Below are 14114 nucleotides of genomic sequence, written 5' to 3'. Positions count from 1 at the left end.
CCTTTTCAACCTGTATGCAGAACAGATTATCTGGGAGGTTGGGCTCTATGAGGAGAAATGTGGGGTCAAGATTGGTGGAAGATCTATCAACAATCTTTTTTATGCAGATGACAGAACCCTGATTGCTGAAACTGAGGTGAACCTGAAGCGCTTGCTGCAGAGTGTCAAGGACTGCAGCCTCAAATATGGATTGATGCTCAGTAGACAAATATTGTTTCCACTGGGCCAATAGAAAGCATCAGGATGGATGGTGAAGAGAGTGAGATTATTCACAACTTTAATTTGCTTGGCTCCACAGTCAACACTCTTGGAACAAGTAGCTATGAAATTAAAAAGGCATACTGCCATGGGAAAGTCTGCTCTTAGGAACCTCTCCAAAGTACTGAAGAGCAATGGTGTCTCTCTGGAGACTAAGGTGCATCTGATACTGATCATGGTCTTTGCAATCACTTGTTATGCATCAGAGAGTTGGACAATGACCAAGGAGGATAGAAGCAGAACTGATGCCTTTGAGATATGGTGCTGGAGAAGAGTATTGAGAGTACCATGGACTGCTAGGAAAACAAACAGATTCGTCCTGGAAAGGGTTAAACCAGGTAGCTCCTTGGAGGCAAGGATTCTGAGGCTCTGTCTAACATACTTTGGACAAGTTGTGAGGAGAGACCGGTCCTTGGAGAAGGACATCGTGCTTGGGAGGGTGGAGGGACAGCACAGGAGGGGAAGACCCTCCATGAGGTGGATTGATTCAGTGACTGGGGTAATTGGATGGAAGTGTCAGAAACAGTGCGATTGGTACAGGACAGAGCAGAGTTTAGGGCTGTTGTACATAGGGTCGCTATGAGTCGCAAGTGACTCAACGGCACATAACAACAATAACATATGCTTAGAAAATTATTCAAGAAGCTGAACTCTGAAGAAGAATGTGGTGTCAGGATTGGAGGAACACTCATTAATAACCTTTATTAGGCGGATAACACAACTTTGCTTGCTGAAAGTGAGGAGGACTTGAAGCACTTGCTGCATAAGATTAAGTACTGCAGCCCTCTATATTGATTGCATCTCAACAAAAGGAAAAAAAAAGTCCTCACCACTAGACCTATAGGCATAATAGATTAATAGATACAGAAAAGACCGAGATTGTCAACAACTTCATTTCACTTGAGGATCAGGAGACATATTGCACTGGGAAAGTCTTCAGTTAGGAACCTCTCCAAATTATTGAGGAGCAATGATGTCTGCTTGAGGACTGACATGTGCCTAACTCAGGCCATGGTATTTTCAATCAGTTGCTATGCATCTGAGAGCTGGACAATGAATAAGGATGACAGAAGAATTGCTGCCTATAAACAATGGTGCTGGAGAAGAGTGCTGAATATTCTATAGACTGCCAAAAGAACAAACAGATATGTCTTAGAGAAGGGGTACCCAGAGTACTCCTTTGTGGCAAAGATGATGGGGCTTCTTCTCACATACTTTCACATGTTGCTTGAAGTGGGGTATCATGACTGGAAAGGTGAAGGGAGAGCAAAAGAGAGGAAGGTCCTCAAACAGGTGGGTTGACAAAAAGACTGCAGTAATGGGCCTGAGTGTGTGAGATTGTAAGGATAGCATAAGACAAGACAAGGTTCAGATCTGTTATTCATAGGGTCACTATGAGTCATACTTGACTCAACAGAACTTAATAACAACAACAATTATTTTATAGCTTGAGCATCTGTATCCTTTCTTATTTATCTGTCAGTTGGGTGTATTGAGGAAACACTCTGCATATTGTTAATTACTTAATAGCTTGAGAATCTGTATTCTTACTTATTTCTTATTCTAATTACTACAGTATTTTTCTGCCAGTTTGTTGTACTGAGGTAACTTCTGGGTACTGTGGAAGCTGTGTCACTGGCATATTAAATGTTAAATAGTATACTAGGGGGAATAAAACTTTACAGGGAGTCTTAGAAGAATTGAAGGAAAAAAATAAGACAAAGAAACTGCAGAACAGCAGATGTAACTCTTAATTACTTTTTTTGGTTTTTTTTCTTTTTCTTAACTACTTTTGATTGAACACTAATCAGAATGAAAGCTTTGAAGAAAGGCTAATAAAACATGAAATAACTACACACTGTCTACAAGAGAGACATGTTAGTTTAAAGAAACAAGTGGGTTGAAAGAAAAGGATGAAAAAGATAAAAAACAAAAAAACCAAAAACACACCAGCTCATTGTGCAGCAGTGTGAGGGACCTCCCCTTGTTGTCCTCATACCCAGGGGCAGGCCTCCTGCGGAGCTTAATCAAAACACCACTCAGTGAGCTTCAAAGGAACTTGGAACAGTCATCTGGTTTACAACACACACACACACACACACACACACACACACACCCAGGGGGAAATGGCCAAAACTGATAATCCAGGAAAACTCTTCATTGGAGGGCTCAATACAGAAACAAATGAGAAAGCCCTGGAAGCTGTATTTGGCAAATATGGACAAATTGTAGAAGTGCTCTTGATGAAAGACTGAGAAACTAACAAATCAAGAGGATTTGCTTTTGTTATCTTTGAAAGTCCAGCAGATGCCAAAGATGCAGCCAGAGATATGAATGGAAAATCTTTGGATGCAAAGGTTATCTAAGTGGAACAATCCACTAAACCAACATTTGAAAGTGGTAGGCCTGGACCCCCTCCAGCTCTAAGAAGCAGAGGTCCTCCAAGAGGTCTTCGAGGTGGAAGAGGAGGAAGTGGAGGAACCAGGGGACCCCCTTCACGTGGGGGTCACATGGATGATGGTGGCTATTCTATGAACTTTAACATGAGTTCTTTGCAGGGACCACTGCCAGTGAAAAGGGGACCACCACCACGCAGTGGAGGGCCTTCTTCTAAAAGATCAGCCCCTTCAGCACCAGTTTGAAGCAGCAGTGGAATGGGTAGAAGAGCACCTGTAGCACGTGGAAGAGACAGTTATGGAGGTCCACCAAGAAGGGAACCCTTACCTTCACGCAGAGAGGTTTATTTGTCCCCAGGAGACGATGGGTAGTCTACTAGAGACAGTTATTCAAGCAGAGATTACCCATGTTCTAGGGATACAAGAGATTATACATATTGTGAGTATGGTCATTCCAGTTCACGTGATGACCATCCATCCAAAGGCTATAGTGATAGAGATGGCTATGGTCGTGATCATGGTTATTCAGATCATCCAAGTGGAGGCTCCTACAGAGATTCCTGTGAGAGTTATGGTAAGTCACATAGTGCTCCACCTACACGAGGGCCCCCAACATCTCACGGTGGAAGCAGTCGCTAAGATGATTACAGCAGCTCACGAGGTGGATATGATGGAAGTCGAGACAGTTACTCAAGCAGCCAAAGTGATCTCTACTCAAGTGGCCGTGATCAGGTTGGCAGACAAGAATGAGGGCTTCCTCCTTCTATGGAAAGGGGGTACCCTCCTCCAAGTGATTCCTACAGCAGTTCAAGCGGTGGAGCACCAAGAGGTGGTGGCCGCGGAGGAAGCAGATCTGATAGAGGGGGAGGCAGAAGCAGATACTAAAACCAAACAAAACTTTGGACCAAAATCCTTGTTCAAAGAAACAAAAAGTGAAACCTATTTTGTCATACCTACACAAAGATGATTAAAAGGAAAAAATTGTGTCACTTTTTAAAATTTTCTGCTAAGTTCTCCTCCATAATTTTTATGTTCTTGGGAGAAAAAGCAGTAAACATGTTTAACTGTATTTGCTCTTATGACTTTGCTTTCAGCAAGCAAATGCTAAATGTGTAAGACTTGACTTGTGTACTAGTGTTGTAATTCTCTTTAACTGTTTCTGAAGGCCACTTTCTATTGAATCCCAGTAGATGAGGCAAGCAATACTAAGATTTTTCACAGACATCTAGCCATCTGAAATGGACAGATGACTCATTCTGCCTATATAAACAAGCTAGATGGAGAATATAGAAGGGTGGTTGGGTTTGCTACTCTTTAAGATTTCAGGGTGTCTTCAGACTGAAATCTGAGTGTTCTCAGTGTGAAAAACCTGAGAAAAGATGTTTACATAAAGAAAGTTCTATTCACTCAGTAAACTAAAAAAAGCACATGGATAATGCTAGTCTTATATTGCCTTTCTGACATTTCCTTGGGAATCTGCAAGAGCCTCCCCTTTCTCTTCCCCCAATAAGACCATTTAAGTGTGTGTTAAACAACTACAGAGTACTAAATTAAAAAGTTTAGCCAAAACAAAATAAACAAACAAAAAAACACCCCCCAAAACCCAATAATCAAAAGAGAAACAAAACATGTGTACTAACTTGAATCTACAATCAATACCCTTGGTACCAGCAACTGGCATAGTGCATTGGCCAAGTCTGCTTTCAGAGACCTCTCCAAATTACTGAAAAGTAATGATGTCAGTTTGAAGACTAAGGTGTGCCTAATTCGGACTATGGTTTTTAAATCACTTGCTCTTTTTCTGAGAGCTCAGCAAGAAATAATAATGACAGAAGAACTCATGTCTTTGAGTTGTGGTGCTGAAGAGTACTGAATTTCCACGAACTGCCAAAAGAACAAACGAATATGTCCTGCAAAAATGTAGCCAGAATCATCTTTGAAGGCAAAGATGACAAGGTTTTATCTCACATATTTTGGATATGTTTCTGGGCAAGACGATTCCTTGGAAAGGGGGACATCATGCTTGTCATGCTAATCATTTTATTAATTCACAGATAGTAATTTTTTACTATTACCTAATTGTAGAATATCAGATAACAAGAGTCAATTATGGAGAAGTATATATGAGTTCACATGCAAGCAAATAATGCTGAAGATAAAGACTAGAACAGTATATAAATAGGGAACTTCTGGAAGTTCAAGCAGGATTTAGAAGTGGCTGTGGCACCATGAATATCATTGCTGATGTTAGATGGATCCTAAATGAAAGTAAGTTATACCAGAGGAATGCCGATTTGTGCTTTACTGACTATGCAAAGGCATTTTACTGTGTGGATCATGATAACTTGTGGCTGACATTGAGAAGAATAGGAATTCTAGAGCAATTAATTGTGCCCATGCAGAACCTAAACCCAGACTAGGAGGCTGTTGTGAAAACAGAGCAGGGTAACACTGCATAGTTTAAAATGGAAAAGAGAGTGTGTCAGGGTTGTAGTCTCTCTCCATATCTATTCAATCTGTATGCTGAGTAAATATCCGAGAAGTTGGACTCTATGAAGAGAAGTGTGACATTAGGATTGGAGGGAGACTCATAACTAACCTGTATTTTGAAGATGACACAACCTTGGTTGATGAAAGTGGGGACTTAAAGCACTTGTGGTAGAAGATCAAGGAATACATCCTTCAGTATGAATGGCATCTCAGTGTCAAGAAAACAAAGATTTTTACCACTGGACCAATAAGCAGCATCATGATGAATGGAGAGGAGTTAGAAACTGTCAACAGATTCATCTTGCTTGGATCCACAATTAACACCCTTTAACACCCTTGGTAGTTAGGAAATAAGGAGATGCATTGCACCTGGAAAATCTGCAGTGAGGAACCTCTCCAAATTATTGAGGACTGATGATGTCAGTTTGAGGACTAAAGTGCATCTGATTCAGATCATACTCTTTCCAATTACTTGCTACGCATCTGAGAGGTGGATAATGAATAAGGATGACAGAAGAACTGATGCCTTTGAGCTGTGGTGTTGAAGAAGGGCACTGAACATCCAATAGACAGCCAAGAGAACAAACATATATATCTTGGAGAAGGTGCAGCTGGAGAGCTCTTTGGAGGCAAGAATTATAAAACTTTGCCTCACAAACTTTGAGCTTGTTGCTGGGAGGTATTATTACTTGGAGAGGGACATGATGCTGGGAAAGGTGCAGGGTCAGCAAGGGAGAGGAAGACCCTCAACCGTAGATTGACAAGGTGACTGTTACAATGGGTTCTTGTGTTTTAGGAAGTGTGAGGATGGCACAGGACAGAATGAGGTTCAGATCTTTGGTTCCTAGGGTTGCTATGAGTCATACTAGACTCAACAGTACCTAACAGCAACAACAACATATATGAGCTCAGAGGAAGCCTCTTCAACAATGTATGTTATACAAAGAAAAAACCAAAACAAAATAAAACACAGCAAAACCCAAACTATATATGTTATGCAGATGACACAACCTTACTTGTTGAAAGTAAGGAGGACCCAAAACACTTGCTGTAGAGGATCAAAGAGTACAGCCTTCAATATGGATTACATCTCAACATCAAGAAAACAAAGATCCTTACCACTGTGCCAATAGGCAAAATCATGAGAGATGGAGAAAAGATTGAAACTGTCAATGATTTTGTCTTACTTATATCTACAATTAACACCCTTGGTATCGGCAGTCAGGAGATTAGGAGATGATTGCTTTGAGCAAGCCCCATAGCCCATAGCTGACCCTCCAGCAGGTTTTCAGAGGCAGGTAATCACAGGGGAGGAGACTGCCAGTTCTCTTTTGCTGAGCAGATAGATAGATGGTGGCCTCAAGCCACATGACTTTGGGATTATAGCACAACCTCTTGCCACTAGGCTACCAGAGAGCTCTGAATTTGTACTAGAGCACCAAGAAGCCAAAGCAAAGAAAAGAAATCAAGACGTTAAAGAGCCGAACAGAATATTTCAAAAGGCAGCTCAAGAAGACAAAGCCAAGTATTACAATGAAATGTGCAAGGAACTGGAGTGAGAAAATCAAAAGGCTTGAACTCACTCAGCATTTCTTAAGCTGAAGGAACTAAAGAACAAATTCAAGCCTTGAGTTGCAATACTTATGGGCAGAATATTTAATGATACTTGAAGCATCAAAAAGAATATAGAAGGAGTATATAGAGTCACTGTACAAAAACAAAACAAGATAAAAACAAACAAAAAACCCAAAACAAAACCACAAACCATCTGGCTGACAGAGTATTTCATGAAACAACATATGTTCAAGAGGCAATGGTGATGAAGGAGAAAGTTCAAGCTTCTCTGAAGGAATTGGCAAAAAACAAGGCCCCAGGAATTGATGAAATACCAGTTGACATATTTTAACAAACAGATGCAGCTTTGGATATACTCACCAGGCTGTGCCAAGAAATCTGGGGGACATACACCTAACCGACTGACTGGAAGAGACCCATATTTGTTCCCATTCCAAAAAAAGGTATTCTAACAGAGTGTGGAAATTATAGAATAACACAATTAAAGTTAAAATTATAGAATATCACACACAAGCAAAATGCTGCTAAAAATTATCCAAGAATAACCGAAACAGTACATAGACAACTACCAGCAATAAAGCCTGGGTGTAGAAGAGGTTGTGGCACTAAAATCATCACTGTCAATGTCAGGTGGATCTTGGCTGAAAGCAGAGAGTACCTGAGGAATGTCTATCTGTGTTTCATTGACTACGTAAAGGAATTTGACTATGTGGGTTACAACAAATAGTGGCTATCCTTCAGAAGAATGGGAATTCCAGGCACCTAATTGTGCTCATGCAAAACCTATTGCTGGACCAGGAGGCAGTTGTCAGAACAGAGCAAGGAAACACTGGAAGGTTCAAAATCAGAAAAAGAGTGTCTCAGGAATGTGTCCTGTCTCCATATCTTTTTCAAACTGTATGCAGAACAATCATTTGAAAGGCTGGACTTTCTAGGGAGGAATGAGGCATCAGAATTAGAGGAAGACTCATAAACAATCTGTGTTATGCAGATGACACAACCTTACTTGCTAAAACTGAGGAGGGACTGAAGCATTTGCTACAGAGGGTCAAAAAAATGTATGTAGTTTGAAATATGGACTGAAGCTCAACATCAAAAAGACAAAGATACTCACCACTGGGCCCACTGGTTTCATCAAGATCGATGGAGAAGAAACTGAGATTGGTAAAAATTTCAGCTTGCTTGGTTCCACAATCAATACTTTCAGCACCAGCAGTCAGGAAATCAAAAGATTAATTAAATTAGGAAAAGCTGTTGTCAGGGAAGTCTCCAGGGTGCTAAAAAGGATGTCAATCTAGAGACTAAAATATGCTTGATCCAGGCCATGCTCTTTGTAATTACTTGCTATGCATCAAAATGCTTGAAAATGATTAAGGATGACAGACGAATAATTGATGTCTTTGAGTTGTGGTGCTGGACAAGAGTACTGAACAAACCTTGGACTGCCAAGAAATGAAGAGGTCTTTCCTAAAGGTGAAGCCAAGCTTCTCCTCGGACACAAGGATTTTGTGACTCTTTCTCACATAATTTGGCCATGTAGCCAGGAAAAACAGTTCTTTAGAGAAGGATATCAAACTTGGAAGAGTCAAGGGACAGAGCAAGGGAGGAAGACCCTGGATGAGATGGAATGATACAATAACTCAATAAGGATAAATATGTCAGAGATCATGAGATTGGCTCAGGATAGAGAAGGAGTCAGAGCTACTGTGCATAGGGTCACTGTAAGTCATAGTTGACTTGGTGGCACACAATAACATTTCTTTGGGCAAGTTCACTGTCAGAGACTTTTCCAAAATACTGAAAAGGGATGATGCCAGTTTGAAGACTAAGATGTGTCTGATTCAGGCCAAGGTTTCTTCAATTACTTATGCTTCTGAGACCAGGAAAATTATGAATAAGGATGACAGGAAATAACTGATGTTTTTGAGTGTTTTGATGCTTTTGAGCATTGGGGAATATATCCCATAGACTTCCAAAAGGATAAACAGACAGGTTTCAGAAAAGGTGCAACCAAAGTACTCCTCAGAAGCAAAGACAGTAAATCTTCCTCTCTCATACTCTGGACATGTTGCTAGGAGATGCTATTCCTTGGAAAGGGATAGATATCATGCTTGGAAAGGTGGAGGATCAGTGAAAGAGATAAAAATTCCTAGTGAGGTAGATTGAAACAATGATTATAGTAATGGACTCAGGTGTGTCAGAGATGATGAGGATGAAACAAGATAGGACAGGATTCAGGTATGTTGTTCATAGGGATACTATTAGTCATAGTTGACTCAATAGCACCTAACAAAAACAACATATATTAGTTGAATCCAACATGGCTTTTGATTTCTTGGCTGCTGCTACTACCAACGGTATTGATTGTGGATCCAAGTAAAACTGAATAATTTACAACTTTAATCTTTTCTCCATTTATCATAATGTTGCCAGAGGTGAGGTTTTGTTTTCTTTATATTGAGTTGCAATCCATAATGAAAACCACAATCTTTGATCTTCTTCAGTAGGTGTTCTAAGTCGTCTTCACTTGCTGCGAGCAAGGTTATGTCATCTGCATAAAACAGGTTGACTATTCCTCCAATCTTGATGCAATATTCTTCTTCATTTAGTCCAGCTTCTCCAATTATCTGCTCAGCAGATAGAAGGAATAGACATGGACAAATGATGCAATCCTGACACACACAATTCCTGATTTTAAACCATGCAGTATTCCCTGGTTCTTTGTGGACAATAGCCTTTTGCGTATAGGTTTCACATAAGTACAGTTATGTATTCTAGAATTCTCATTCTTTTCAACATTTGTTATAATTTGTTATGATACACACTGTAAAATGCCTTTGCATTATTAAAAAAACATAAGTAAATATTGTTCTGGAATTCTCTGCTTTCAGCAAGCATCCACTTGACATCAACAATATACTTTTTACCAAGGCCTCAACTGAATCCTCTATTGAATTCCTGACAGTTTCCTGGCGATGTTCTGTTCAGCAATTTAAAAATAATCTTTAGCCAAATCTTACTTGCATGTAGTGTTATCAGTATTATTTGATAATTTATACATTATGTTGAACCAATTTTGGGGGGATAGGAACAAATATAGAATGGTCAAGAAATCAAAAGATATTTTTCGCTGGGGAAATTTGCTGTGAAGAACCTTTCTAACATTCTAAACAGCAAGGACATACATTTTAAGACTAAAGTGCACCTGATTCAAGCTATGGCATTGTCAATTACTTCCTGTGCATTTGAAAGTTGGACAATGAATAAGGATGACCAAAGAAGAATCAAAGTCTTTGAACTCTGATGTTGGTAAGGAATATATAACACACCATGAATGGCTAAAAGAACAAAAAAATCTTCTTGAAGAAGTGCAACCTGAGTGCTCCTGAGAGGCAAGGATGGTGAAACTTTGTCTCACTTACTTTGGGCATACATTCAGGAGGAACCAGTCTGTAGAGAGAGACATTACCCTGAGAAAGGAAGATGGTCAGAGAAAGAGAGGAAGATCCTCAATAAGATGGCCTGACATAGTAATTACTAAAATTGGCTTGAGTAGGACAGAGATTAAGAGGTTGGTACAGGATAGGGCACGGTTCAGATCTGGTGTTCACAGGGTCACTATGAGTACATAGACAACTTGATGTCTCTGAACAACAATAGCATACATGAACTCTGGTAGCATAATGCATCAGGCTGTGAACTGAAAGGTCAGTAGTTCAGATCTGCCAACCATTCTGCATGAAAAAGCTAATTTTTTCCCAGAAAGATTTACAGTCTCAGAAACTCAATGGAGAGCTGGGTAGACTTGATGGCAGTATGTAAAGTTAGACAGAAGCAAAAAACCCCTATTATTTGGCCATAAAAAGAAGTAAAGTACTGATAAATGCTACAGCATAAATGAACGCTGACAACCTTATGCTAAATGAAAAGAATCAGTAACAAAATACTATATGATTTCTTTTATATGAATGGCCATAGTAAGGAAGACTATGGAGATATAAAGTAGATGGTCGCTTAAGGCTGGGGGCAGGGAATGAAGGTATAGGGGTTGAAGCTAAAGAATATGGGGTATCTTTTCTGAGGTGGTGAAAATATTCTAAAATTTACAATGATTACTGTTCCATGTACCTGTGAGTATACTAAAAACCACTGAAGAGGGCATATAAAATAGGTGAATTGCAAAGTATATGAGTTGCATGTGAATAAAGTTATGACTTTATAAAGTTAAAAGGTGTTACTTAAAGATAACTAGAAAAATAGTTACTTAACTCTCAGGAAATGGGTAAAGGGAAGTGAGAATGTTAGAGTTAGTTAATTTATCTCCCGTGAAAACATAAAGCCAGTGGATGATGCTTACAATAAGTAGTGAAACAGAAATATAAGCATCTTCTTCTGTACAAACATGGAGGTATATATCAAAAGGAATCAAAAAATGAAAACAATATTAAAACTGGCTTCCTCAAGGGAATGTGCTACAAATGGACAAGAGAATGTGATACACATGCCCAAGGGTTTATAACAGGTTGAACTGTGTACCCTAAAAAAACATTAAAGCCCCAACCTCCAGTACAAATGAATGTGTCTTTTTTGGAAATAGGTTATTTGTAGATAATAAGTTAAACTGAGACAACATTAGAGCAAGGTGAGTCTTACCTCACCGGATTCCTTACAAAAAGGAGCTAAAAGGCATATACTCAGAGGGAAGATAGCCACATACAGATGAAGGTAGTGAGAGCATGGCACTGTCTGAATCCAGAATTCTAGCATCTAGAACTGTCAGATGATAAATTTCTCTTCTTTTCAGCAACTAGTTTGTGATATTTTATTAAAGCAGCCCTAGGAACCTAATACAAGCATGGGGATACCTTTTTATTATCTGGAATGCATGATTTTTTATTTTAAATATTACTTGTATTATGTTGTTGTTATGTACCATCGAGACAGAACAACCCATAGCTGACCCTCCAGAGGGTTTTTGGAGGCTGTAAATCACACAAGAGGAGACTGCCCAGCTTTCTCCAGCAGAGCAGCTGACAGGTTAGAGCCACGTGCTTTTGGATTGCAGCGCAAGCCCTCACCATTAAACCACCAGAATTCCCTGTGTTATAAACAAGAATTTTCCTTAAAATGCTTATAATAGCAAGCAATTTTGAATCATCAAGGTCTTTTGCTTACCACTGTCACCATTTATCCTTATTTCATATTCTTTGTAGAGTTTTTCAACAGCTTTGTTAATTTCCTCCACGTAGAATCTCTCTGGCAGCATTTCCCCATCCATATTTTTATGGCGGCTGAATATTTCAACCCCAATATTTGTCCAGTTTTCCTGTAAATGTCTCATAATCTTAAGAGAATCATATTTTGACAATAGACTTTCCCCAGTAAAATTTTCTTTCTCATCATACAGCATCTAGAAAATGAAAGAGAGTAGGGAAGTAACATCAGTGTTTTTTATCAAAGTTTACCTACTTCCTTGTTCCCAAGAGCCTTCCAATCATTTTGGAGTTATATGTCCTATGATTAATAGTGTATACACGTTAGTCATCCAAAGAAATTATATATTCTTTAACTTTTTAAAAATTTTATTTAAAAATTGTTTTTATTTTATATTGGTTTGCTTACAAAACGCATATACATTATGTTTCATAGTAGCCATCGTTCACATTTTTATTCATACAATCATTCCCATGCATCGTGTTTTATAAAATTAATCACCACTGAACCTTGCCTGTCATTACCCTGTCTTTTAATGTCCCCACAGAATCCTTCCCATTTCTTTCACCCCCTCCCTCTACCCACCACATTTTACAACTCCAAATATATTTAAATTCATTTTGATACTATATGATAATCTGTGGTTGACCTGGGTAAAAACCACTGTATAAATTCCTGTGCAGATAAAAAATTAGGTATAGACAATTAAGTCCTAGAGACCTAAGTACATTTAATTACTTAGTAAGAACTCATATAATTCCTACTTGGGTTTAATAGAATAATTATAACCTGTATTTTCCATATAAATTTCTTTAAAAAAATGACAGTTTATATTTACTCTTCTGTCTAAACCCATGGCCTGTAAACGACATATCAATAGATATTTCTGAAAAAAAAATTAAACTTCATTTTACATATAAAGTTGTCCATTATTTGTGTTTCAGAAATTTAAAACAATGTACCCTTCAATAAGAGTAATGACTGTAGGAAGACAGTATTGTAGGGTAATTAATAGTAAAGATTTTGGAGTTGGAAAGACTTAAAACTCAAATTCTATCACTTATTATTCACAGATAACTTAGTCAATTTGCTTAATATTTCTATATTTAAATTTCCTGATTTGTGAATTACAGAACTTGGAACATACAGATGCCATGAAGAGTAAGATAATAAATGGAAAGCAGTATCATTTCTGAAAATTAGTATTTAATAAGAATGATTATTTAATAATAGTTAAATAATTCTATTACTAATAACTTAATAATGATCCCTAATAGTAAAGAAACAATGATTTTTTTTCAATTTTATCTGTGCAGTAAATAATTAAATAGGAAGCTCTGATGGTTTAGTGGTAAGAAATCCTGAAGGCACGTGGTTCAAATCCACCAGCTGCTTGTGAGAAGAAAGATGGGCAATCTCTTCCTGGGCGATTAAACTAACTCTGAAAGCCTGCTGCAGGGTCTGCTGTGGGTTAATTCTGACTCAATAGTACATAACAACAATGTCAAAATGGATAAACAACGTAAAAAAAGGGCATTTTGTATACAGGATAACAAGTGTCTTCAATTCTTAAGATAGTCTACTAATTTCAAGAGGGGAAAAATGGATTCTTGAGATCTAGATGGGGCGGTTTAATAATAAAGATATATTATTAAACATATATAATATAAATAATAATATAATATAAATTCAAGGAGCTCTGGTGGTCTACTGGCAAGAAGCTGGGCTGCAATCCTGAAGGCATGTGGTTCAAGGTCACCAGCTGCTCTGTGGGATGGGCAGTACAATAATAAGAGTTCCAGTTTCTCCACATCCTCACCAGCATTTGTTGCTTGTTGGTATGTTATTATGTGATTAACTGCCTCTGAAAACCCGCCAGAGGGTTCTGATTCTATGGTCCACAACAACAACAAACATAATAGAAATAGCTTTATCCCTGGGTAAATGTTGCCATTTTAATCTTAAGTATTTGATTATTCTGAGGTGGGAGTGCCTCTTAGATAGTAGTGTTCATATCAGAGGTTGATTTATTATTTCCCTGAAAGTTGAGCCTCAGAGGTGAGTTTTGCCCCAGATTCAAGGGATAACTAAGGACTAGAATTCTCATGGATCCCAACAATTTTTATCATAAGACTATCCATTTTAATGGTTTTTTAAGTTTGGTTTCCTTCCTTCCTTCCT

At 38.5% G+C, this 14114-nt stretch overlaps 1 protein-coding gene and 1 pseudogene across 1 annotated transcript in view; one reads left to right on the top strand and one right to left on the bottom strand.

Moving 5' to 3' along the window:
- The window catches only part of AXDND1 (axonemal dynein light chain domain containing 1), a 245076-nt gene that overhangs the window by 97185 nt on the left and 133777 nt on the right, over positions 1-14114 (bottom strand). The window contains exon 16 of the mRNA XM_006887769.1: positions 11895-12129. Within this exon, the coding sequence (XP_006887831.1) occupies positions 11895-12129 (235 nt within the window). The remainder of the gene's footprint in view (positions 1-11894; positions 12130-14114) is intronic.
- On the top strand, positions 2385-3539 carry LOC102845430 (annotated as a pseudogene).

Source organism: Elephantulus edwardii, unplaced genomic scaffold, assembly GCF_000299155.1.
Source record: "Elephantulus edwardii isolate Elephantulus edwardi_28Jun2011 unplaced genomic scaffold, EleEdw1.0 scaffold00061, whole genome shotgun sequence".
Lineage (NCBI taxonomy): Eukaryota > Metazoa > Chordata > Mammalia > Macroscelidea > Macroscelididae > Elephantulus > Elephantulus edwardii.
This window is presented reverse-complemented; position numbering and strand designations above follow the sequence as displayed.